This window comes from Canis lupus, chromosome 23 (genome assembly GCF_011100685.1).
Source record: "Canis lupus familiaris isolate Mischka breed German Shepherd chromosome 23, alternate assembly UU_Cfam_GSD_1.0, whole genome shotgun sequence".
Taxonomy (NCBI): domain Eukaryota; kingdom Metazoa; phylum Chordata; class Mammalia; order Carnivora; family Canidae; genus Canis; species Canis lupus.
In genome coordinates, this window is record NC_049244.1 from 1669411 (window position 1) to 1692998 (window position 23588).

At 52.8% G+C, this 23588-nt stretch overlaps 1 protein-coding gene across 5 annotated transcripts in view; it reads right to left on the reverse strand.

Moving 5' to 3' along the window:
- ABHD12 (abhydrolase domain containing 12, lysophospholipase) overlaps positions 1-23588 on the reverse strand; it is a 66534-nt gene continuing 42946 nt past the window's right edge. For 3 of the 5 annotated variants that reach the window (XM_038570229.1, XM_038570231.1, XM_038570228.1), the window contains exons 2-13: positions 22278-22402; positions 16580-16685; positions 13746-13865; positions 10951-10981; positions 9346-9391; positions 7244-7373; positions 6098-6135; positions 5594-5673; positions 4370-4452; positions 2495-2573; positions 1446-1573; positions 1-551 (exon numbers count right to left, since the gene is read on the reverse strand). In XM_038570229.1, the coding sequence (XP_038426157.1) occupies positions 512-551; positions 1446-1573; positions 2495-2573; positions 4370-4452; positions 5594-5673; positions 6098-6135; positions 7244-7373; positions 9346-9391; positions 10951-10981; positions 13746-13865; positions 16580-16685; positions 22278-22402 (1006 nt within the window). In that variant the 3' untranslated portion in view covers positions 1-511. The other 2 variants (XM_038570230.1, XM_038570232.1) reach the window with 2 other exon arrangements.

Genomic DNA, 23588 nt, shown 5'->3' on the forward strand with positions numbered 1-23588 from the left:
GATGGATCACCACCACAATTTTATTCTTAAATAAACTCAGTCCAAGGCCAGGTTAGGTGGACAGGTGGGGAGAAAGCAGAGGAAGGGCAGGTCGTGGACCCATCCCCCACTGTGAGGCCCCGGGGAACAAAGGGTGCTGGGGGGAGGGCTGGGACCGCCACCATCTCACGCAGCATGGTCCCCAGACCCCACACCCCCGCCCCAGGACCCCTGGGCCCAGCTCAGCCGGTGTGGGGTCCAGCAGCGGGGGGCCGGCCTGCATGGTCACCGTCTGCCCGACAAGAGCTCAGGTTCAGGGGCAATAAGAGGGATGGGATCACACGCCAACAACCTGTGCCTTCCACGGACAGCCACGCTCCCAGCTGCCCAGGGTGGGCGCCCTGGGTCAGCTGGGCCTCCTCCGCCCGCCCCAGCTGGCATTCGGGTCCTCTGTCCAGGAGCATCCAGGACGCCGTGCGGCCACAGCAGACGGGGAGGGCAGAGGTCTTCATGCTCCTTCAGGCAGCAGGACTCAGTGCTGGCGCCCGGGTTCTGACTTCCCCAGGAACTCCCTAGACAGGACAGGACAACCGTCAGCAGCCACCAGGGTCCTGTGGCCCATGGTCTCCGTCAGCCCATCCCAGGAGGACCAGCACCCACACAGAAGGCCTGAGTGACAGACCCAGGGCACCAGCGGAAAGGCCTGGTCAGACCCCGACCCTGTAGGGGCAGAGACCGGGTCTCGGGCTGCTGTCCTTCGTTCTAAACTCTAGAGCTACACTCCAGGCTTGATTTTCTGGAGCGTGTTCCTCTTGCGCTATGGAAATCCTAGCCCTAGAGCAAAGCCATACTCCTTCAGCCCTCAGGGCCCTGCTGAGGTGGCCACGGCGGGCTGACGGGGGTAGGCTGCCATCAGACTCCCCGAGGGCCGGTCCCGGCACCCCAGTGCCAGCAGCCCCATGAAAGCACCCTGCAGGCCACCGGCACAGCGGGGGCTGCCTGTGCCTGGGATGGGGGCAGGGGGTTGGGCCTCACCCTGTCCACACTGCCCTTGGCCACTGTCTTGCCCTCATGCTTGGGCTCCGCACGTGGGAACGGGATGGGTGCCCACAGCCCAGCCACAGTCCCAGCCCAGACTGGCCGCGGTGGTGCAGCCAGGAGCACAGCCTCCCTCCAAGAAGCAGCTGAGGCCAGACAGGCTTCTGGGAGCTGGCCCGGGGTCTCCCATGTGCTATATGTCCCAGGCCGGCCCCAACAGCTGTGTGGGCACCACAGGGTCTGGCGTGCCCCCCGAGGTGGGTGTCTACGCAGCCTGCACAACCCACGCCTAGGGGAGTCACTGCCCTGTGTGACTGTGGCAGCAGTCAGCACGCAAGCCCTCTGTGGAGATGGAAGGCTCTTGAGTGACAGGAACGCCTGGCCTAAGCCTGCACCACCCAGTGAGTCCCAGGTGGGGGATATCTCACCTCAGTATCCGTGGAAGCTCAGGGCTCCTGTAGATGTACTTGTGCCTGTAGCCAAGGTCTGAGTGAAAGGGGATAAACTGAACTTTGAAGTCTCGGAAGCTTCGAGATGGAGCAGCGATGTTGTAGAGCTGGCACAGGGGAGACATGACGGGTCAGCACCCACAGGCACCTGGTGGTCCCCCTGCAGGCAGGGAGGCCGCTGCCCGGGGAAGAGAACCGGAGCACCCCACCAACAATGCTGCTACCCTGCAGCCAGCCTGGCCAGGGCTGCTGATGAGCACCCAGCCCCCAGCACCTCAGCTAGGGACCCATCCTCACGCCTCTCTCCCAGGTGGCCCTTCCTCAGGGGCGGCCGGCCGTGAGGGGCGCGCTGGCCTGACGGCTCACCCCGGGGCCGGGCTGAGGCCCAAGCAGTGCTGCTGGGAGGCCTGTGCCGGCTACAGGGGGCTTTAGGGGAGGACACCTGCCCGCTGGCACCCCCAGCCCTCCACACTCGCCCCCCGGCCCCAGCATCGCCACACCAGGCAGAACGTCCCCCACGACACTCACCGACACATCTAACGCTGTCTCCAGGCAGCAAAGGCAAAGCAAACTAGCAAAAGCAAACGCGGAGGCCTCACAACACTACGGTCCCCGACAGCAGTCCAACCCCCAAGGTTGTGTATCAAGTGTACCGACTGCGACCCCGTGCTGCGGCCGGGGCATCCTCTCCCCTGAGAGTTGTCTCCCTCTGGCCAACCACCGTGAGCCCTCCTGGCTAAGCAGCTAGTGGTCAGGCTCCGTCAGGCCAGGACCCCTGCACAGGGGCCAGGACCCCCCCTACTCACCCTCTCATCTCCTTTTGCCATCACCGAACATACTGGTCAAGAAGCCCACACCCTCTGACTGCTCTGTGCTCACAGGTGTCACCCGTCGGCCCCCACCCAAGTCTCCTTCAAAAGGGGCACCTGCCAGCAGCAGAACCCCTGCACATGCACGTATGCCCGGCCTGGCCTCAACGGGAAGCTGCAAGCCACCCGCCCGCACCAGGGGCAGCACCTGACACCCACCTTTCTGCCAAGCTGGAAGGGCACGACCGGGTCATCCTCCGCGTGCAGGATAAGCAGGGAGCAGGAGATGTGCTTCACACTGCGGGAGGACATGGGGCTAGACCACAAGCCCAGGAGAGGACTGGGGTCTCAGGCCTGCCTATGGCAGGCACCTGACTTCAGGGCGGGCTTCGCCAATGGTGCTCACGGCTAGAATCCCACTGGCTTTCAGTAGAGAACTAAAAGTTGATTTTTTTTTTTTTATTCATGAGAGACACAAAGAGAGGGGCAGAGACAGAGGCCGAGGGAGAAGCAGGCTCCCTGCAGGGACCCAGGATCACGGGACCCCAGGATCACACCCTGGGCCCAAGGCAGATGCTCAAACGCTGAGCCACCCAGGTGTCCCTAAAAGTTGATTTTTTAGATGTTTGTAGCACCATCTATTCAGTCAAGTCTAGAGATCAATTCATCCACCAAATTTGCCCCCTGTGTATTTTCTGGAAATTAAAATGATTATCTCTGCCACTAAATATATTCTTTGAAATTTACAAAACAACATAATTTAGATGGGCCAAGAAATTTATTGCAAATGAATGTTTACTAAAAAAGCCCACACCCTCTAACCTTTGTTAAAAATGACATTCAAGGTCACCCTGTTTACAAATAAATTAATGTTTTCAACAGGTTCACAGATCCAAGCCCTCTAGCAAACCACAGACGGGCCTGGTTCTGGTGGTTCCAGACTGATCTGGGGGCTCCATGAGGGCAGCACTGGGCAAGCCTGGCACCTGGCAGGACCTGGGCCAGGAGACTCGTCACCCCACGGACACCCGGCCTGTCTGGCACTCTGTGCTTCTGCTACTGGTGCACATACCTTGCCCTCTGCTTCCAGGGAGGGGCCTCTCTGCTGTGAGGGTCACACTTTGACAGTGGAATCTTTTTAGGATTTCCACTGTAAACAGTACATCCTAACCTTTACCCACCTCTAGAGAAGGCCAAGTTCACCTGATGTCACCTGCTGTCACCTCAGAGCCGCCCATGGAGGGGCTTGTGACTCCCAGTGGGGGAAGCACGACCAGCCCCCCAACTCTCAGCCAGGAGCATGGCCGAGGGGCAGCTTCGGGGGGCCCAACACTCACTGTGGTGCTTGTGGTTGGAATCCAGGGTTTTTCAGATTATTCTTCTCTAAGTTCCAAAACAATATTTATAAATAAGCAGGTTTTGTGCCTATGTCTACTCAAATTTTAGTTTTAGAACCAAAACACATAATTAAGGGGAAAAATATTCCATTTTTCACATTTACTTCAAAGTGTAAATTCTTAAATGTTAACTGAATATTTATTGTTTTTTAAGATTTATTTATTTTAGAAAGCGAATGGGGAGGGGCAGAGGGAGAGAATCTCAAGCAGATCCCAGCTGAGTGCAGAGCCTGACATGGGGCTCAATCCCCCAACCCTGAGATCAGGGCCTGAGCCGAAACCAAGAGCCAGATGCCTAACTGACTGAGACACCCAGACACCCCAAGAGAAATATTTTAATAGTGAACTTTGTAACATCTTTCTATACCAAACATATGTCAAAAGGCTGAGGCAGCATCCTTCTTTGAGCGACAGTTCCTGTTACTGCTCTAGAACCTGTGGGGAGCTCTGGTTCTGAGGGACTATTGTCAAATAAAACCGCCATACAGACATGCTGTCTCCCTGTTGCTTTACCACCACTACAGTCTTTTCAGATCCCTTCTCTCCCATTTGCAGCTCACAGCCTGATGTGCCCCCTACAAAGGCTGGATGGTTAGAGGAGAACCCCAGTATTCAGAATCTGGTGAGGGTGACTGGTCCTGGGGGTTCTCAGTGTTTTTTTAAATTGAAAAATGAGGTATTGTACTGCAGTACTTACTTTTCATCATTTGCAAATTTAATTCCGCTGCTTGTAATGGGGTCGAGGAAGAACCAGTCAAACCCAGGGAAGTATCGATATATCTGAAGGCGACATGGAAACAAGAGAGGCAGAGGCACCGGTTACAACAGCCACAGAGAAGGCTGGGATCAAGGGTTTAGACAGGCTGCCGAGTGTCCAAAGGTCTCCCCTGCTTCCGAGTGGACTGAGCTGAGGCCACACCACCCCTGCCACTGGACCACAGCCTCCCTGCTTGAGAGGCTCCTGGACTGGCCTGGCATGGCTGTCCCCAAAACAGGCTCCCATGCCACAGGGCAGCAGCTGGGCAGAACCGGCTCTGAGACAATGCTTCCCACAGACACTAGGGCCTCCAGCCCTGGGAAAAACGAGTCCATGTGACTTGGGAGTAAAGCAGCATCAGAGGAGACTATACAGGACTCCTCTGGTCGCCAGGACACAAGGCCTACAAGCACAGCGGGACACAGAGAAGACTCTCCGGGCCAGGCTTGGAAAGGGAGTGTCCAGGGCCTCAGTCTCAGCATGTAAGGAGGGCCTGATTCACCTGGAACCCCCACCAGCGTTCACCCTAGGTGTTAGCTGGAGCCACACCTGGGAGAGCCTGGCTGCCGAGCACCATCCATGTGTGCAGGGAGCTGGGCACCCACCAGCTCCAGGTCTGAGGAGGCAGCCACCGGCCTGGGCAGAGCTCCGGGGTCAATGAACCCTGGTGGGGGTTCCAGGGAGGCAAACCACGCCAGAGGCAAGGCCTCGCAGGGGCCTGTTGTCCTTGGACAGCCCAACTGTGAACCTGTGCTTGTGCCTGGCCACAGAGTTTTAAAATTCCAGGCAGCTCCGTATTCAGGCCAGTGCCCTGAACTAAACAAGGATTACATTTTAACACAATCTGCATTTCTCCAAATATTTAAATGATAATTCCTATGATTTTTATTATTTATTTATTAAAGATTTTATTTATTTATTCATGAAAGACAGAGAGAAACAGAGACACAGGAAGAGGGAGAAGCAGGCTCCCTGCAGGGAGCCTGATGCGGTACTCGATCCCAGGACCCAGGATCACGACCTGAGCCAAAGTTAGATGCTCAACTGCTGAGCCACCCAGGCGTCCCCCTATGATTTTTATTTTATACTTACTTTCTTAAGAGTTACCCTTATAGTAATCATTTTAATAATAAAAAGTCAATTTTTAATAAGATCTGTACTTGCCACTGAGAATGGATGACTCTTAGCTTCCTCACGGATATTAGTGAATGGAGATTCCAATATAAGGGCATCTGGAGGTGTCTCTAGATAAATACAACAAACAGGAAGCTATGAGGTGGGCAAGGCACCCCCACAGAGGCCCATGGGAGACACTGCTCCCCCAGACTTTGCCCCATCGGCCCCCCCGCACCGTTGGTGTGTGAAGAGTGCTCCCAGGGGACTCTTGGGTGGCTGTGATTTGCTCCCTAGAGCCACACCTACTGACACCGTGTATCGGGAGCTCAGCCCTGAAGAGGCTCTGCCAGGTGCTCTAGAATCCGGAGGGAATGTGGGCGTGGGTCAGTCGAGGCCTTACCCAGACCCTGGCCTCAACGCCTGCCCCTGGGGCTCCGACACGACACCAAGCATGGCTGCGTGCTGCTCGTCCACCAGCATCCAATTCCCAAGCACCCACAGCGGAGCCCACACCCACGCAACCAGGACTCACATGTCCACACAAGCCCCTACCTCGCTCACAGAGGCGCCGCACCAGATTTGTCGCCACCCTGAGAAGGGAAAAAGAAACAGTTCAGGTGAATGACGACGGAAGCTGTTTGAGATGAAACCAATCTGGTCTTCAAAGTGAACAAGAAGCTGTTGGACCTGTGGGGCGGTTGGTGGGGCGTGGGGGAGGGTGTGGACACAGATGCCCTAGGACGTGGGTGGGCCCTACCGCCCCTGCCATCAGCCGCCCCCCCTCAGCCAAGGATGGTGCTGACACCCCCGGACCTCCCGCCACCCCAGGACTGCACTGGGAGGGTCCCGTGCAGACCGCCACAGCAGGACGGCCTGCTCCTGCTCTGCCCGGGCTCCTGTGGCAGGCTCCACTCACTCTCCCCGGCACCACCCAGCCCGCAGCCCCCGCCCCGACTGCCGGGTGCTGTCCGAGGTACGCAGCAAGGGGAGGCAGCAGCTAGGGTCACTGCCCCCAAGGAAGCCCCGCTGGAAACAGGATGGGTGCCAAAGGTCTCAGGACTCTGGGCAATGACAGCCCCGCTCCTTTTACAGACACCTCTGGACCTTCCATCAGCAGAGGCAATTCAGGCGGCCCCAAATGCAACATTAAACTGTTTTCCCATCTTGGCAGATGTAGGAAGGGAACTACCCGCTGCTTCTCCCCCAGGTTCTTTCTTGGGTGAGCCAAGCACAGGCTAAGTGGCCAACGCTGTTTACAAACGTGCCCAGTTTGCATGTAATCAAGGCCCAGCACTTGGGCATCCGAGCCAGCACCCACCCTCCAGAGCCAGGAGGTGCAAAGTCTTTGTGCATCCAGGACTCGAGCCCCATCTCACGCTGCTCTAAAGACATCTCTCTGGGTGCACCCTTGGAATGGAGGCAAGCGCGCCTGTCTCCCGGCAGAGGGCGATGGCCTCCCCACCACTGCCTGGGTGTGTCTCAGATCATTTCTTGGGTTGAGGAGTTAAAGTAGCTCCAACTCTTTATGGGTTTTGTGGTGCTTCATCCCCTACCCTCACCAGGGGAATAAGGGCTGAGGCATTTTGGGACTCATGGTGTCATGGATCCAGAAGCCACAGGGCACTCTTGGAGAGACTGGGTAGAAAGTGGCCCCATGAAGACCTGCTCCCCCAAGGCTCCACCATGCTGTGAACTCACCCAGTGCCTAGGGAATGACCCCAAATATACACAGGGTTGTCTCCACTCCGGGCTTTGATCCAGTCAAAAACATGGAGTGCATCATAGGTCATGCCTCGCTCTGATGGGGTTCCTACTGAGTCACCCCAACCTGGCAGGGGAGAAACAGCAAGAGGAGGAAGTCAAATCCAGCCTGTGGAACCTCCAGAAGAGCAGACTCAACCCTTCTTTCTCAACACGCAGCCCGGGCCTGTCGGGGACAAAGGAAGTCTCTGCCACCATCATCCACAACCCCATGCAAGGAGTATCTGGGCAAGCCCCCTCCTACTTCTCCCATATCCTCACCCCATTACAATTCCTGAACCCAGCCACCCACACACCCTTGTCCAAAGTCCCGATGAACAACTGACAGGACAGACCCAGATTCCTCCAGGCAGATGGCTCGCTGGTGGGTGGCCAGCGTTGACGGGTCAGCGAGAACCCACCCTGTCCAGGGGCCTCTGCAGGACAGGGAGGGGAGCCCACGACCAGCTCAGCCCAGCTGAGGACAGATGTGGGGAGTCAGGCTGGAGGCAGGGGCAGGATTCCAGGCTCAGGACAACTCTGACCCAGAAAGGGAAGGGGGTCCTAGAAGAGTAGAGGAAAGCTAACCATCTCTGCTCCTAGACCACATCTTCCCCCAGAGCCCTGCCCCAGGCTCTTGGAAAGGACAAATGCCACTGTCGTTTCTAGCAAGTCAGCAGTGAGTCATCATCAAGTGATCTGAAAGCACAAGGCTCAGAAAGAGCCAGTTCTGCTGCATAAGCACACCCACAGTTAGTGAGCACAATGAGCTGCTTCCCCTGGGCACTCTGGATGCCAGATTAGGGGAGAGACGAGGCCTGATGAAAGGCCCAGGTGTGGACACAAGGAGGGACACAGGGACGCAGACATGCAGAGCCCCCAGGAGAACTGGAGTAAGGAGGTGCTACAGAGGGGCACAGCTGCCTCTCTCTCACCGCGAGGTCTCTAGCCCCCCACAAGAGCAGAACACCCTGTAGCACGGAGAAAAGAGTAAGTGGGCTACTTTCTAGATCCTTATGTGCAGTTTTTCCCAACCCAGAACTTTCAAACGCTTTTCCATGAAAGAACCTTCCGTGCCACAGGCAGAGTAAGGCCCCCAGAGGTCCCATCCACATGTCTGGAGCTGGGGACTGTGTGAGATTATGTGGTTGGGGGAGGGTGAGGATTCAGGCCGCTGATCAGCGGATCTGAGATGGGCAGCAACGGCTCTCAGGCGCCGGCACAGTAGTCATATTGTGAGTAATCACATTGTCTACACAATGCGTGGCAGAGACAGAAGCCAGGGTCGGGGAGCCCAGGCCCAAGGACAGCTCTGAGAAGCTGGACAAGGTAAGGGACCTCCTGAAGGGACTGGCCCTGCCAGCACTTGGACATTAGCCCAGTGGCTGAAGATTCTGGACTTTTGGACCTCCAGAACTGCAAGATGAATCTGTGCCCTTTTAAGACGGCACGTTTGTGGTAATTTGTTACAGTGGTAAGAAGGAACTAACACAATGCCCACGCTCACTGCCTGAAAGCGTGGACACCACCACCCTCGCCAGCAGGTCGAACCAAGCCTGCTGCCGCTGAGACTCCAGGAGGCTGCTCACAGCCTACGGGAGATGGTCTGTCATCTCTTCAGCACCAAGCCCTCTAACTCATTCAAGAAAGAAAAATCACTCGGCCGAGGAAGAATCTTCCTTCTTTCTCAATAGTTCTTTTTCCCGCTTTTAGAACTTCAACAAGACCAGCTCCCCTGCCCATAAGTCATGTCTGATGACCAGCTTTGGAGGAGTCAAAGTCCAGGAAAGAAAACCCAGCCTTTTCTGCACATAAAACGTGGCCAATAGAGACACGTGCAAGGGCTCCAGGCACCAAGGCCTCCCCTACAGGAGGGGTGCCCCTGGCGGCATGCAGGACACACACAGGGGCCCGTGTTCCCCCACGACCCCCATACTCGCCATCACTGCAGGGCAGGGCACCGCCCACTGCCAGCACCACCTCGGCCTCCCAGGGGACACCCCCTCAGCGGACCCTGCCGTGGGAGGCGGGCTCAGATTCGTCCCTGCGTTAAGACTCACCTCTGTAGTCAAAGGTGACCACGTGGTAACCAAGGGAACTCAGCACCTGTAGAGTGAAAAATAAATACCTGGGCAACAAATCCACACGTCCTAGATGGAGGGCCACTGGCCTCTGATGACCCCAGCTTGACCTTGGTCTCCATGCCCCGCACACTGTGCCAGCTGAACAAAGTCTGCCCCTAGGCTGCCCCATCCTGTAACCGCACGTCCGCTGCTGCTGCAGGGCACACAGACGCCCTCCGCCCCGGCGGGACACGGAAAGATGGTTCTCTGCAGCTCAGACCAACAGTGCACCCCCGTGCCCTCACGGGCTCATGGGCAGCCGCCTTCCAGGAGAGACACCCAGAGACCAGGGACCCAGAAGGAGGGCTCTACGGTCAGGGTGCAACCCAGCATCTCAGACATTAAGCTTTTTTTTTTTTTTTTCCCAGACATTAAGCTTTTGTCAAATCTTTCCTTATAAAAACAAAATCCCCCTAAGACCACATGATCTCCTGGGTTAGGTGATAGAGTCCCCACCTGAGCTCTCCTGGGGTGTGTCCAAGGCCAGGTGAAAGTGGGCAGCCACCAGCACCCCCAGAATCACCTCAAGGAGGTGGTGTGCCTCCTCCAGGACCTCAGCAGGGACCACAGCTCTGCAAGCACATGCCCGCCCTGACATGAGCCAATTCTGCCGGGGAACAAACCCTCTACAGCCCATAGCAGCCCTCACCCTTGGTGCAGGAGGGACAGAGGACAAGACGCAGGTGCTTCCTGGCATTCCGTCCCTCTCTGTTGGCTTAGCCACTGCAGGCGTCCCTTCTGTGAGGGAGGATGAGGAAGATGGCCCTGGGGCCACAGTACCTTTCCAGCTCTGACACTCGAGCTTCCAAAAATGATCACCAAACAGCAGCGAGAGTCTGAGCGCTGGGAGACCCGCGGCCCCTCCGTGGTGGGCCTGAACCCAGGCTCCAGGGAGGGACCTGGCCGAGCGGAGCTCCAACCTGCAGCGAGCTGCAGGACCGCGGCTCCCTGGCCCTCGGTGCTCTCCAGTCGTGCCAGAGGAGAAATGCAGCACGTAACAATTTCATTGCCAATATCTGCTATATGATCCCCAATGTCCCTCATTCTGCTCTGGAAGCTTTCCCTGGAGCAGCATGACAGGGAAGCAGTCCATGGCAGAAGCGGCCACGAGGCATCGCCATCAACCCTCTCACAAGGGCTGAGGGACCCCCTGCCGTTCACGACTCCTGCAAGGGCGGCGGGGAAATAACACTGTGGTGACGTGCTTTCCTTCCTATACCACGTGCACACCGCGGGCCTGCCACACACACTGTGCACGCGGCTCTGCCCTTCCTATGCCCTGCGACCACAGATTTGCCCGCCAAGCACCCTGCGAACGCCGCTCGGTCCTACATTATGTGGATACCACTGCCCAGCATCACCCCACGCTCTCTGCCCTCCCGGCAGCATCAGCCCTCCCAGCATCACCCACCCCACCCTCCTGGCATCACACTGTGCACACCACTCTGCTTGTCCTATACTGTGTGGACACCACTCTGCCCCCCCAACACAGCCTGTGGACACCACTCTGTCCATCATACACTGTGTGCTGTCTTCACCTACCTTATAAAGCTCCACCCGATGGTCGCCTCCTCTAGAGCGTCAAGGAAAAGGAAACAAGAATGGGTGTTAGCACATCTTCTCAAAAAGGCAGGCCCCAGGTCAGCACTGGAGTGTCTGGGTCCTTAGTGACTTGGTCCCCAAATCCATACAGGGAGGGTCAATGGTGGTCAGGTGACCTCCTCTGCAGGGCATCATCGTGGCTCTATGCTTGTTTCTGGCAATACTGAGACAAGCAAGGGATAGTCTTAGCACTTTGGGGATATTTCTTAATTATTACCTTCTCCTATTTTTGACCAGGTGATACACAGGTACAATAGAAAACCCAGAAGACACAGCAAGAAACACTCCTGCCCAGCATGCAGCCCCCCAGCTCCCCAGTGACCAGCACGTAGGCAGAAGCGAAAGTGCTTCTTTACTCAACGCACACTCACAGGGACCTGCCACAGCCAATTCCAGTACTCTTTTTAGCAGTGGTTCACTTTCCTTCTCTTGCAGTCAATCTGGCTCTTTCCTGCCTGCTGTGAACCTAAGTTTTGCTGCCACGGCCATACCCTTCTGCATATGTGCGCTCCACGTGTGGGATGCGTTCCTACACATAGAACTGCTGGGTGGAAGGTGTATGTGATTGTAAGCTTGACGACTGCTGCCCAGGCATCTTCAGAGGGGTCCTGGCCCATCTCCCAGCCTCACACCCACAGATTAGACTATGGTGGGCACTTGTCACAGACCTAAACAGGCTTCTATGGATCCCAACTGTTTTGCGTCTCTACTTCTTTGTCCAAGGACTATCTATCCCTTCTCACACTTTGTCTAGTTGTTGGGCAGCCATTACTGTGGATGGACAGCAAAGTGGGGACGAGGTCACCTCAGGCAGGAAAGCCTGTCAGCAGGCGAGCTCACCCTCTCCAGACTTCTCAGTTTTCCTTCCCTAGAGTGAGCACCATGGCCACTGCGGGTGTCGGCAGGGGCAGACAAGGAGTGTCCAGAGAGAGACAGGAATGAGACAAAGGAGGAAAAGCAATGCATTGTGCCACAGAAATACAAGGGAATGAGTTTCAGGACGAGAAGGAAATACTGCAAAATGTTTCCAGTGATCTTTGGAAAAATTCCTGCTGGCTCTCGTTGGGATTGTTCAAATTTCCTACGTCAAGCAAAAAGAAGAGAGTTTAGCACATGACTCAGTGCGCAGCAGTAGCCGAGGACCGGCTCTCGGGGAGTCAGGGCCGCTGCAATCCTGCCAGGCCTGTGGTGGGGAGTGGGGTATGGGGGAAGGGGAAGCACTTCCAAAGTCACAGTGTTCCTTCAAACTGAAGTTTCAGCTGACTTGGTCTTTTTTACCATGTGACTGGTATTGCTTAACTGAATCTTATTCCCAGGAAACTAGAGAATTTGCTCATTTATAGAAAGATGCTACCAGAGCAGTTATAACCATTTGCTCTTTGAAAAGCAGAAGAAAAACCCACTGTGGCTTATCCCAGAAAGAGAAGAAAGCAAACTGCCAAGTGCTTGCATGATTCCACTGCCAAGCACTCTGCTCACCAGGCACACCATCCGCATGAGCCGCACTTCCCAGACTCCCCGCAGTGTGCAGCCTCCCTGCCCTGACACCACCATGATCTCCTTGTTGGTTCTGCCTATAAAATGACCCCACGCCGAGCCTCCCACAGTGGCCAAGGCGCCACACTGACCCTTATCTGGGCCCTGCAGTGGCCCTGTCTCCTGCCAGCTCCTGCCGGCTCTCTCTCATGCATCCCTAAGGAAGCTGCAACAACGGTGACCCTCCTGGGGGTTTTCAGGCAATGCTCTGTTCAGAAAATGCACCTCCTCCCTCACCCATGCTGTGCTCCCACAGATTCTCCTGAACAAGGTCGACCATGTGGGTAGAAGAAGCCAATTCCCAGCTAACCTGAAGGACATGCCATTAAAACCACTCTTGAAAAGCATCTGGGATAAACCTGAGCAAGGGCATGGCCTGCCATAGACAGTGCGTGCCTCAGCAGCAGCCCAGCAGGACACACTGGCATTGCTGGCTTCCAGCTGAGAGAGAGAATTCACACCCATCACCAACCCAACAGCATGGCAGGGCAGCCAGTGTGGCTGAGCTTATCTGTGTGCACTCAGCTGGGATACCTCTGCTTTTAGCCGTCCCACCTTCAATGTCACCTGACTCCTCAGCACTCACTGCCTCTTGCCAGGAAGTGTGCCTCTTCCCCCAGAAGGGCATGCCTACCAGCATGAAATGCCAGACTGCCTCGCCCCTCAGATGGCATGACAAACCAGCCAGTGAACACGAGACCACACTCCCCAGTGGCGCTGCGGCCCTCAACTATCACAATGACCCCTCACTCACCGGGAACCCTCATTCACTGTGTCATAGGCCCTCCCTCTACCCGCCCCCAGAGACGTCAGGAAGAAGGGACCCCCTGACTCTGGTCAAGGATCTGGGTCACAATGACAGAGATGCAGCCTCCTCCGTGCCACTCAGGTGCAGCGAGCCCAGATACGGGGCCTCTGGATAACGCTGCCCACATCTGCTTAACACGGGGTGGGGGGGTCCCGAGGAAAGTGTACCGGGCCCACCTGGCAGGCAGCTCTGCTGTGCTCTGAGCCTGGGGATATGGCTTCAGGGGAGTTTCACCCTGACCCCTTCCCCACCAAGCCCCTCTGCCTTTTCCTGTGTTCTTGGGATGCTTCACAGCCCCGCTGCCTGCACATTCCCTCACTGCAGTGGGTCAGCAGACCCAACCAGGCCAGCACTGCAGAGACCACACACCACGTGGGGTCCTCTCCCTCACCTGGTGCCTGCATTCCCATGGAGGTACAGGATGATAGGGTGGCTGGAAGCCAAGGCATCCTCGTACCACATCTGGTCCTTTCCTTGGGCGTCCTTCCACCAGACAGCAGGGACAGTGTGCCTGGAAACAGAAGCAGCATGGAGTGGCATGATCAGATGAGGGTGACTGCTGATAGACACAGGATGAGAGTCACAACCAAGCAGAGAGCAGGACGGGTGGGCCAGGGAGGCAAACTGCCCCCATCACCAAAGGAAAGAACTACAGAGCTCTCAAGCTCTAGAGCTGGCTGCTGACAGCCTAGGTAGATTTTCTGATTTGTACCCAGGCCCCTCTGGGCCACAGAAGCTCCCCCTGGTAGCAGTTGGCCAGGGGTGGGGGTGGGGGTGGAGTTTCTCCCATGTGAACTGGACACTCTGTAAGGTAAGATCTAACCTGGCTTGGTCACCAGGCCTTCACCCAGGCCTCCCACAAAATGAATGCTTAATAAATACTAGCTGAATAGCACCATCCCCCCTCACACATACCCATATTTTTAAGCTATACACAATTTAATTCACAACATACTTAAGATAGTTCAGGCTGTCACAGGTGCTAATTCAGCAACACTGATCTTTACAAGCTGGATCAGAAGCCTGGAAATCCTTAAGCACCATTTCTAATGTATAGCACATTGCAGAGCCTGCTCACCAGGCATCTGGGAGCAGACCTGTCTCTGTAGGAGGAGACACTACAGGCGAACATGCTGCGTGAGTGAACTGGCAGTCAGCCTGGCTCATCCCACACCTGGCCGGGCAGGTGCACTCTGTCTCTCTAGCCAGAACTACCCCTCAGAGAGATGCTCCAGTGAATCTGAAGTCAGTCCACACCAAATACTATTAATCCCTGGGGAGGGTCTGATTTAATGAGGTTTTTCTATAAAATATAAAACACATTCACATTTATTAGCAAGAATTCTTGCAAATATTAAATGGCCATTTTAAAATTTTCTAGCTCTTAAGTTTTGGCATTTCACTTATTTGTTTTGGTCAGTGGGTGGGGCAGAGAGAAGAATCTTAAGCAGACTCCACACCCAGTACGAGCATGATGTGGGGCTCGATCTCACAACCCTGAGATCACTATCTGAGCTGAAACCAAGAGTCAGATGCTTATCAACTGAACCACCAGGTGGCCTTGGCATTTAACTTCTAATGTTTCTTTGACCATTTCTAGAGGATCGCATTTTGGGTGGTTCTGATCATAATGATCACTTCTTCAGCAATTACAAACCCATGGGACCGAAAGGCACATTTTAAGGTCTGGAAGCTGATGCACTGCCAAGAGCCAACTGACCCTAAACCAGGGCTCCTAACATAGGCCCCAGAAGCTCCAAGCCAGAGGAGAGGGACCTGTTCCCAGGGCTCTCCTGCCCCCTGCCAGGTGGAGAGTTTACGCCCCCAGAGAGGCAGCTGAAGGCAAGACCTACTGCTGCCCCAGGGCTTGCACTGTCCTCACAACAGCAGAGGGTGCAGACTTGGGCAGGCAGCCGGGGCCCAGCAGCACACAGCCTGGTGTCAGTATGTTGAGTCTCCCCATTGTCGTCACTAAGTACAATCTTCTTAGGTGACTGCTGTGAGAGCTTTCAGCCTAAATATCCACAGCACACACACCTCTCTCAGAGTAGACCACCCTGAGCACTAGCCACGGAAGAGGTCCTCATCTTCACCAACAATCCCTGTCCCATCTCAAAGCACAGACCACACTAATCAGTGGGAAGGCCGACTAATTCCCAACCAACAAGCTCTGAGCAAAGCACATCATGCTTCTGACCGAAGACATGAAAGCAAAGTGTCCCAGGTACACACATTGGTCACTAAATACAGGACTGAATTAAACCAGAAATAACAAAAGCCTAATCCCAGCATCAGCTCCTACAGCAGTAGGAGCATTTAATGTTCTCTACCCAGGACCACAGATGTGGCTACAACCCTTCACAGCCCACAGCACTTCACCTTGAAGCGTCTCCCATGCACAGCACTCTTCTGTGAGGGCAGAGGGAGACGTCGCAGCTACTGAGAGAAACCCCGCTAAAGGGGTATGGATGCCAGGCTACCTCTGAGAGAAGACAGAAAATGAAACAGAAAACTTGGTCATTTTTAATTTAGTAGCAAAAACATCCACTTGTCCGTAGGGAAAAGCAAGAAAACACATTCCAAGGGAACAGAAAGAAGTCATAGGACTTAAGTCCCACTTAAATTTGTGACTCGGGGGATCCCTGGGTGGTTCAGCAGTTTAGTGCTTGCCTTCGGCCCAGGATGTGACCCTGGGGTCCCGGGATCGAGTTCCACATCAGGCTCCCTGCATGGAGCCTGCTTCTCCCTCTGCCTGTGTCTCTGCCTCTCTCTCTCTCTCTCTCTCTCTCTCCCTCTCTCTCTCTCTCATGAATAAATAAATCTTAAAAAAAAAAAAAAGCTTATTTAAAAAAATAAAAAATAAAAAAATAAATTTGTGACTCAAAAGAGTCAATACAAGAGGCAAAGGCCACATTATCAGTGGCTGGAAGCGCTGCATGCAAAGACACTCAGCTGTTCTCAAGGTCCAGACATTCCCTTGTCTGAGGAGACAGGGGCTCCCGTGCTCACATTTCTTCCTTCTCCCTGGAAGTAAGGCTCTTGCCCACAGACAACCCGGTTCACACAGCCCTCGCTGTCTCAAAGCCTCAGAAGAGCTAGTGCCATCTCATCGTGCTCCATTATGATCAAACTTAGTCAAGATCTCTGCTTTGGAAACAGAGGGGGAGGGTAAAAACGGATGGGCAATCGTCCTGGGCAATCCTGGCCATGCTGCCGCCCACTCACCAGACTCCAATGGTCACATCTTCCTCTGGCTGGAGGTAGTAATTACACGTGTGATTCAAACCTTGATCCTGTGGTTTTTTCAAGTCAATGAAATAGGGAACCCTCACTGTGGAGGACAAAGAGATGGAAACCAAGATTAGTGGGGGCAGACGGACACACATGTACATGCACAGCAGATGCCAAGCTCTCAGGAAGTGCTGAGTCCTTTCCAACCCAAGGCCGCCCAGTCCACACAGCCCTCCGGCCTCAGGTGCAGGGCTGGCAAGCAAGCACAGGAACACTGTGAGCACGCCGGCACATCCCTTAGCAAGGGCGAGGTCTGAGCACAGATGGACCCCCTGATGGTTACGGTTGTGTGTGTTTTTTTGTTTTTGTTTTTGTTTTGTTTTGTTTTTGAGAGAGAGTGAACATGTGAGGAGGGGAAGGGACAGGAGAGAAAGAGAATCTGAAGCATATTCCACACCCAGTATGGAGCCTGACATAGGACTCGATCTCATGACCCTGAGATCATGACCTGAGTTGAAATCAAGAGTCGGGTGCTTAACCAAGTGAACCAGGCACCCCAAAGATTGAAAAACTTAAAAAAAACAAAACCAAAAAAGTTGAGGTGACATTTACTCACTTTATAAAATGGCAACTCCCAAAAGGGCAGGATGGTCCTGACCTCTAGCCAATCCCACCTTACATAAGGGAGTCACACACATCAGCATAGTTTTCTCTGGCAAAGAAAGTAGTTTCACTACGTAACTGCACATATCCACATGGCACAAAAGCCAAACGTGCTCATCTCCTACTGCCGTCCCATTCCTGAGCCACAAGCATTGACCTCCCACCTCAGGGCCTTTTTGCACTTACTGTCCTCTGCATCTGAGTACCCTCCCGCCACATTTAGCTCTCATTCCTCAAATGCCCACTGTAGCTCGCTACACGTCTGCTGAAGAAATGAAATACCCACTCATGAGGACATGGGGATGCACACATGCTCATTCCCCAGAAATTCCCTGAGCATTTCAGACCATGCAAGGAAAGAAATCCTTCTACGAAGGTGGTTTTTGTACCTCCAGCTTCTTAACCCACCTCTTCCCCAAGAAGAAGACTGAATTTTTTAAACTTTATTACTTTCTCCAAAAAGAAAAAGGGCCATAAAAGGAAGCGGCACCACATGTCCTGGTGCTTCCCACCATTCCTGCGCTGTGCGTGTGTGCCCTCTCGCAGCACCTCCTGTGACAAACACACCACCTCTTCCACTCTATAGCTCCGTTAGCCACCAGCTCACACATCACAGGCCTGGGACTTACATGCAGGCGGCCTGACTCCACAGCCCACACTCCTGACCCATCACACAGGAAAGAAGGTAATGGTAAATGATCCTGACTGGCCCTCATGTCCTTCTCAGGACGTTGAGGTGTGCCCTCCCCAACCCCAGGATACACTGCAGTCCCAACCTCCAGCCCATCAGAATGTGGCCTTACTTGGAAATAGGGTCTTTACACAGATAATCAAGCTAACATGAGGTCAGAAGGTGGACTCCAATCCAGTATAGGTGGTGTCCCTATTGACAGGGGAAATTGGGATACAGACAAGGACAGACGAGGACAGTGTCAAGACAGCAGGAGAGAGCTGTGTGCGGACAGAGGCGGAGGCTGGAGGGGTGCAGCTAGAAGCTGAGGGACACTGCACACTACTGGCCACCACCAGAGGCCAGGAAGAGGCAAGGAAGGACTATGCCCAGAGTCTCAGGGAGCCTGGCCCTGCTGATACCGTCATTTCAGCTTCCAGGCTCTAGACCTGGGAGACAAGAAATTGCTATTGTGTTAAGCCGTCTAGTTTGTGGTATTTGTTACAGCTGCCTCCAGGGACCAAAGCAGCCATGTATGGAGGTCAGATTTTACTCTGGCAACAGGACTCAGAGAAGCTCCTGAGCAGAGAGAGCGCTGGCAAGGGCCTCTGTTTCCCATGCTGTTTCAGATGCAGGTACCTCCTCCCACAGTGTCCATTCTGGGACACTGGGCCATGCTGTGGAAGCTGGTGGCTGCAGCCTCATGCGTCTCATGCACCAGCTCATCATCTGACAACTGTGAATGAAAGGACGTCCTCCATACAACTCTGAAAACCCAAACCCGGCCCCAGATTCCCTTAATTCCACTCCTGAGACAGGAGTTATTCACCTCATGTCTCCATGCCAAACAGAAAGTGGGCGTCATCAAGGCTGAGGGTACTTGGCTTCCACCAGCTCAGTGCTCGGGCCTCAGCCTGTTCTATGTTGGGGGAGAAGGTGGCCAAGCTACTTCCACACTAGCCCAGAGCCCCCAAGAGGACCCCCTACCTGTGAACAGTGTTCACTGAGGATCAGCAGCTAATTCCCAAAGCTTCCAGGCCTGAGGAATTTAGAAACTGAGAAGCTGCCAGATTCTACTTCAGGAAGACCTCATTCCACAAGACTTGTCCTCCCATTCACTTTTATTTCCATTTTAGAAATAATTGTGAAAAAGAAGGCAGTGAATGTACCAAGTCCAGCAGACTTGGTAACAGAGGAACCTCTGGCCTCCAAGTGCCTCTCTTCTCATGGGGCCCCTCCAGAGAGTAGAGGTCCGTGGTCAGTCCTGGGGGGTCAACTGCAGAGACTTGTGGCCAGAGGAACCACTGGCAACCACTGGTCTAAGCAAGCAGAATGCCACAAAGGGATGGGGTCAAGGAGTGCAGGGGTAGGGTTAGATTATATGCCCAGGCCAGAACACACCTCACTCCTACTGGCTGGTAACAGCTGGGTACCAGGGCCCTCTGACCTCCTGTGCTATCCTTTGGCCAATGACCCTCGGGGCCCCGCTTCATTCACAGCGTTGGAGCAGGGACACAGCACAGGGCACACCATAGGGCACATGGCAGGGACAGGAGTGAGGAGTGTGGGACAGTGACCTGGCCCCTCACTGTTAGCTATGCAAGTTCGGCCTCACATGCAGCTAAGTGCACACAGCCTAGGAACCCAAAACACAGGCTGCTGTGCCTACAGGCCAGCAAGACCCATCCAGCTGCTTCAACCCCACTTCTGGCTTTTCTTCCTTCCCTTCTCCATTATCTACCCTCCAACCCACAAACTATGGGCATGATTTAGAAAGGATCTTGCACAAATGGTCTTCAATCAATAATAGTGAGTCCATGAATAAATGGAAAACAACCCATTCTATCATCCCTTCTTTAGTCCAGTGTCACTTGTACCTCCAAGTCCATCTGCAAATGCACAATACGGTGAGAGGCTACAGCTACTTAGTCACAATGGACACTTCTGACCATCTGGGGATCTTACAAATTGGGGCACCCCCTCATCCCAGTCACAGGTGCACTGGAAGAGGGGTGGTGCCAACAAAAGGAGGGCCAGAGGGCTCTCTGGGTTTTATCAAACTCTAACACTGTGATGGGGGGCTGCTGGGCTTCCATAAAAAGAAAAGGAGTAAGAATGAGTATGCAAGTTCCTCAAAAACTTAAAAACAGAAATAACATATGATCCAGTAATTCCACTACTGAGTATTTACCCAAAGAAAATAAAACACTAATTTGAAAGAATACATGTATCCCCAGCAGCCTTATTTATGATAGCCAAGATACAGAAAAAACCCATGGCTAGACAAATGGATAAGGACAACATGGTACACACACACAACTATTACACAGCCTGAAAAAGGGACAATCCTGCCATTTGTGACAACATGGAGTGAAGTAAGTCAGACAGAGATAGACAAATACCGTATGATTTCACTCATATGTAGAATCTAAAACAAAAACAGAAACAAATGAATAAACAAACAAAAAGCAGAATCAGACCTGTGCAACATCCTGCCATTTCATTAAGAAACCAACCAGCAACATTTGTGGGCTGTGTCTAAAGTACTCCAAATAATGGATTAGAAGAAGACCAATTCCATTCCAATATTTGTTGGGACCCCACCATGTGGCAAAGGCACCCAGAGGCCAGCACGCTTGGAAAAGGCAGTCAATGTCCATCCTGAGGGGTGCCATCAGGCTGTCTGCAGCCCCATAGCTTCATGTTTAATGTAAACCCAAACTCCCTTCTGTGCTAGACTGTGGACCTGTGGACATTTAAGGGTTAAAGTCAGAAAAATCAAAACTCCCTTGATTTTAGTTATGTTGTTGGTTCATTTAAAGTTTGTGCTTCTCACACTAGCCAAAACTCAAGTGGATAAATTCCTCCAGGTTCAGGTATGTTTCTGTTAGCAAAATCAAATGCCTCTTGGTATCCTACAAGTATTTTACACTCGAAACACCAAATAAAAACAGTTCAGATTTACAAAGTATTAAACACAGACTTTACTATTTTTCCTCTTCCTCCTAGTCCTCTTTGAGCAGAAAGTCCCTTTTTAGCAAGTGACTCCTAAGTTCCTGTGATCAAGCTCACTGTAGATTTAGCAAGCCTAACTCATCTGTACGCCCAGGTAGTCATCCTGCCAGCCCCAGTGCCACCCCTATCGCCCTGCTTGTCCCAGGCCACAGTCACACACGGGCCATCTCAACACCTGTCTGTCCTCCCTGCTCACCTCCCTGCTCTTCCCTCTCCCTCCTCTCTATTGGCAACCCTGCTGCCTCCTTCCAGGGAATCAAACCCAGCTTTCAAACCCCTCCTCCCAAATACACAAGGTTCAAACGTACTCTTTGCAAACCAACAACTAAGAGCATGCACACAGCCCACCTCAACTGGTTCAGATGCTACCCACCCCCGAGCTGAAGGCCATCACTTATGGAGTACCTGCTCTGTGTGCCAAGCACCATGCTCTATCCTCAAACTAATACTTGCACACCCAGCCTCTTCCATCCTAGCCTCATCTTGTAGGTGTAAAATGATGCTCCCAGCAATTATGTACCTGGGAGCCCTCTGCCTTCTATTTCCTAAGCTTGAGACTTCTGGACCTTTCTCTCCCACTTGCACAAAAGTAAATACACAGTGTGAAAAAAAACACCTTTGGAACACACAAGGTCTAAGTTAACTCAGGGAGACTACAACACCTATAAAGCCAGCATATAATTCCACAGAAACCAAAGCATGTCAGGCTGATTCCCTGCCCCCCCTCCCCCCTCAAAAAATGTCCTGGGCTACTTGGGTAGCTCAGGGTTAGGCGTCTGCCTTCAGCTCAGGTCACAATCCCGGGGTCCTGGGATGGAGCCCTGTGTCAGGGTCTCTAAGTGGGAGTCTGCTTCTCTCTCTCTCCCTCTGCCCCTCCCCCTGGCTCATGCTCTCTCTTGTGCTCTCTTTCTCAAATAAATAAATAAATAAATAAATAAATAAATAAATAAATAAATAAAGTCTTTAACAAAGAAAAAAAAGAAAAAGAAAAAGTCCTAATTATTTTTTTAAGGTGATCACTTTTCAGTGGTCATCTTTTCCAAGGACAGTGAGCCCCCTAGATGGCACAAGGGCAGACCACCTGCAACACAACCCTCTTAACATCCTTACCCACAGCAGCTGAAGGACCCCAGCCGTGCAGGAGTTACCTGTGCACCCAAGGGTCAGCCCTGGAGAGCAGCACAGTCACTGCAGCAGCCTGGACCTGAGAAGGGGCACAGGGAACTTTCTGGGCAATAGAAATGTTCTATTTCTTGATCTGGGTGGTAGATATATAAATACATAAATCATCATGCAAATGAACTCTTACTAAAGTTAAAGGCAAAGTGGGCACATGGCACTTACCAAAATTCAAGAAAATCAGTTTGGCCTGTATCCCAGGACACAGTTTGATGAGAAATGGAATGGCAACATACAACCCCAGAACACAGAGAAGTATCTTCTTCATTCGGAACCATAGGCCCTTTCGCCTGCAAGAGAAGAGCAATTAACAGGTCAAAGACTGTAGTGCAATTTTGCTACCGTTTATTAATAGCATTATCAAAATCACTAACCAAAATCCACATGCAGTGTTCCCCATAATAATTATGCCAGTAATAAGACTCCCACCTGCTTTTGTTAAAATTATTATTTTAGACAGTCTTTCCATTTGAGCTTAGAACTCTCTATTGTGGGGGTAGGGGAAGGGTACGTATTTTTCTCCCCAAAAGCCAAGGGACTGGACCATCTTGATGATTTTCTATGCCCACCCTGGGATCAGAACACAGCACAGACATTAGCTCCTCAGCAAGTGCCCAACCTGACGTCAGATAGTAACCGCAGTTTCATCTCCAGAAAGCGGCCAGCCTTAGGCTGCGTGACCACTGTCCTTCCTGTAAGCCAGCCACAGGCGTAGGCTGCCCACTGCTCCTTGTAGGAAGCAGGAACATGAACAGAACCTGCCCAACCAGGTCTGGGGAGGGAGCGAGGAGGGGCAATAAGACTGTGGCCTGTAGCTGACACTCCCTGTCCCTGTGTTCCAGCCCATGTTCTATAGGGCACCACGGGACGGAGGTCCCTTTCCCAGTCACTGTGGGCCAGGTCTCCAGACCCTCTTCTAAGCTCACCAGGCTCCAAGGTTTCCTCATCCTATTCCTGATGCCTTTTCAAAACTGCCCCAAGTCCAGAGATTCTAAACTTCTTGGACTAAGGATTTCTCTACAACTAGAAAATTGAAGCCCCCAAAAAGCTTCTGTTTACATGACTTATATTTATTACTATTTGTCATGCAAGAAGTTAAAACAGAAATTTTAAAAATATTTATTCATGTATCTAATAACAAGAAAACCATTAAATGTTAATATAATTAACACTTGTTATTTAAAAAGTGATTATATTTTCCAATTCAAAAACTTTTCATGAGAGAATTTACAAATTTTTTTAAGCCAGCCGCTTAACAGAAGACAGATGGATTCTACATCTAATCTGTTGTGATACGACATGTTAGGTAGCATCTGGAAAATTCTGAGAGAATGAGTGAAAAAGGCAAATACCTTTGGGTTATTATGAAAATCATTTCAACCTTTTGGACACTCTGGAAGGATCCTGAGGAGCACCCTTGGGAACCACTGCTCTAACTTGTGAACCACATCTAAACTTCAGTGGAGCCAGGTATTT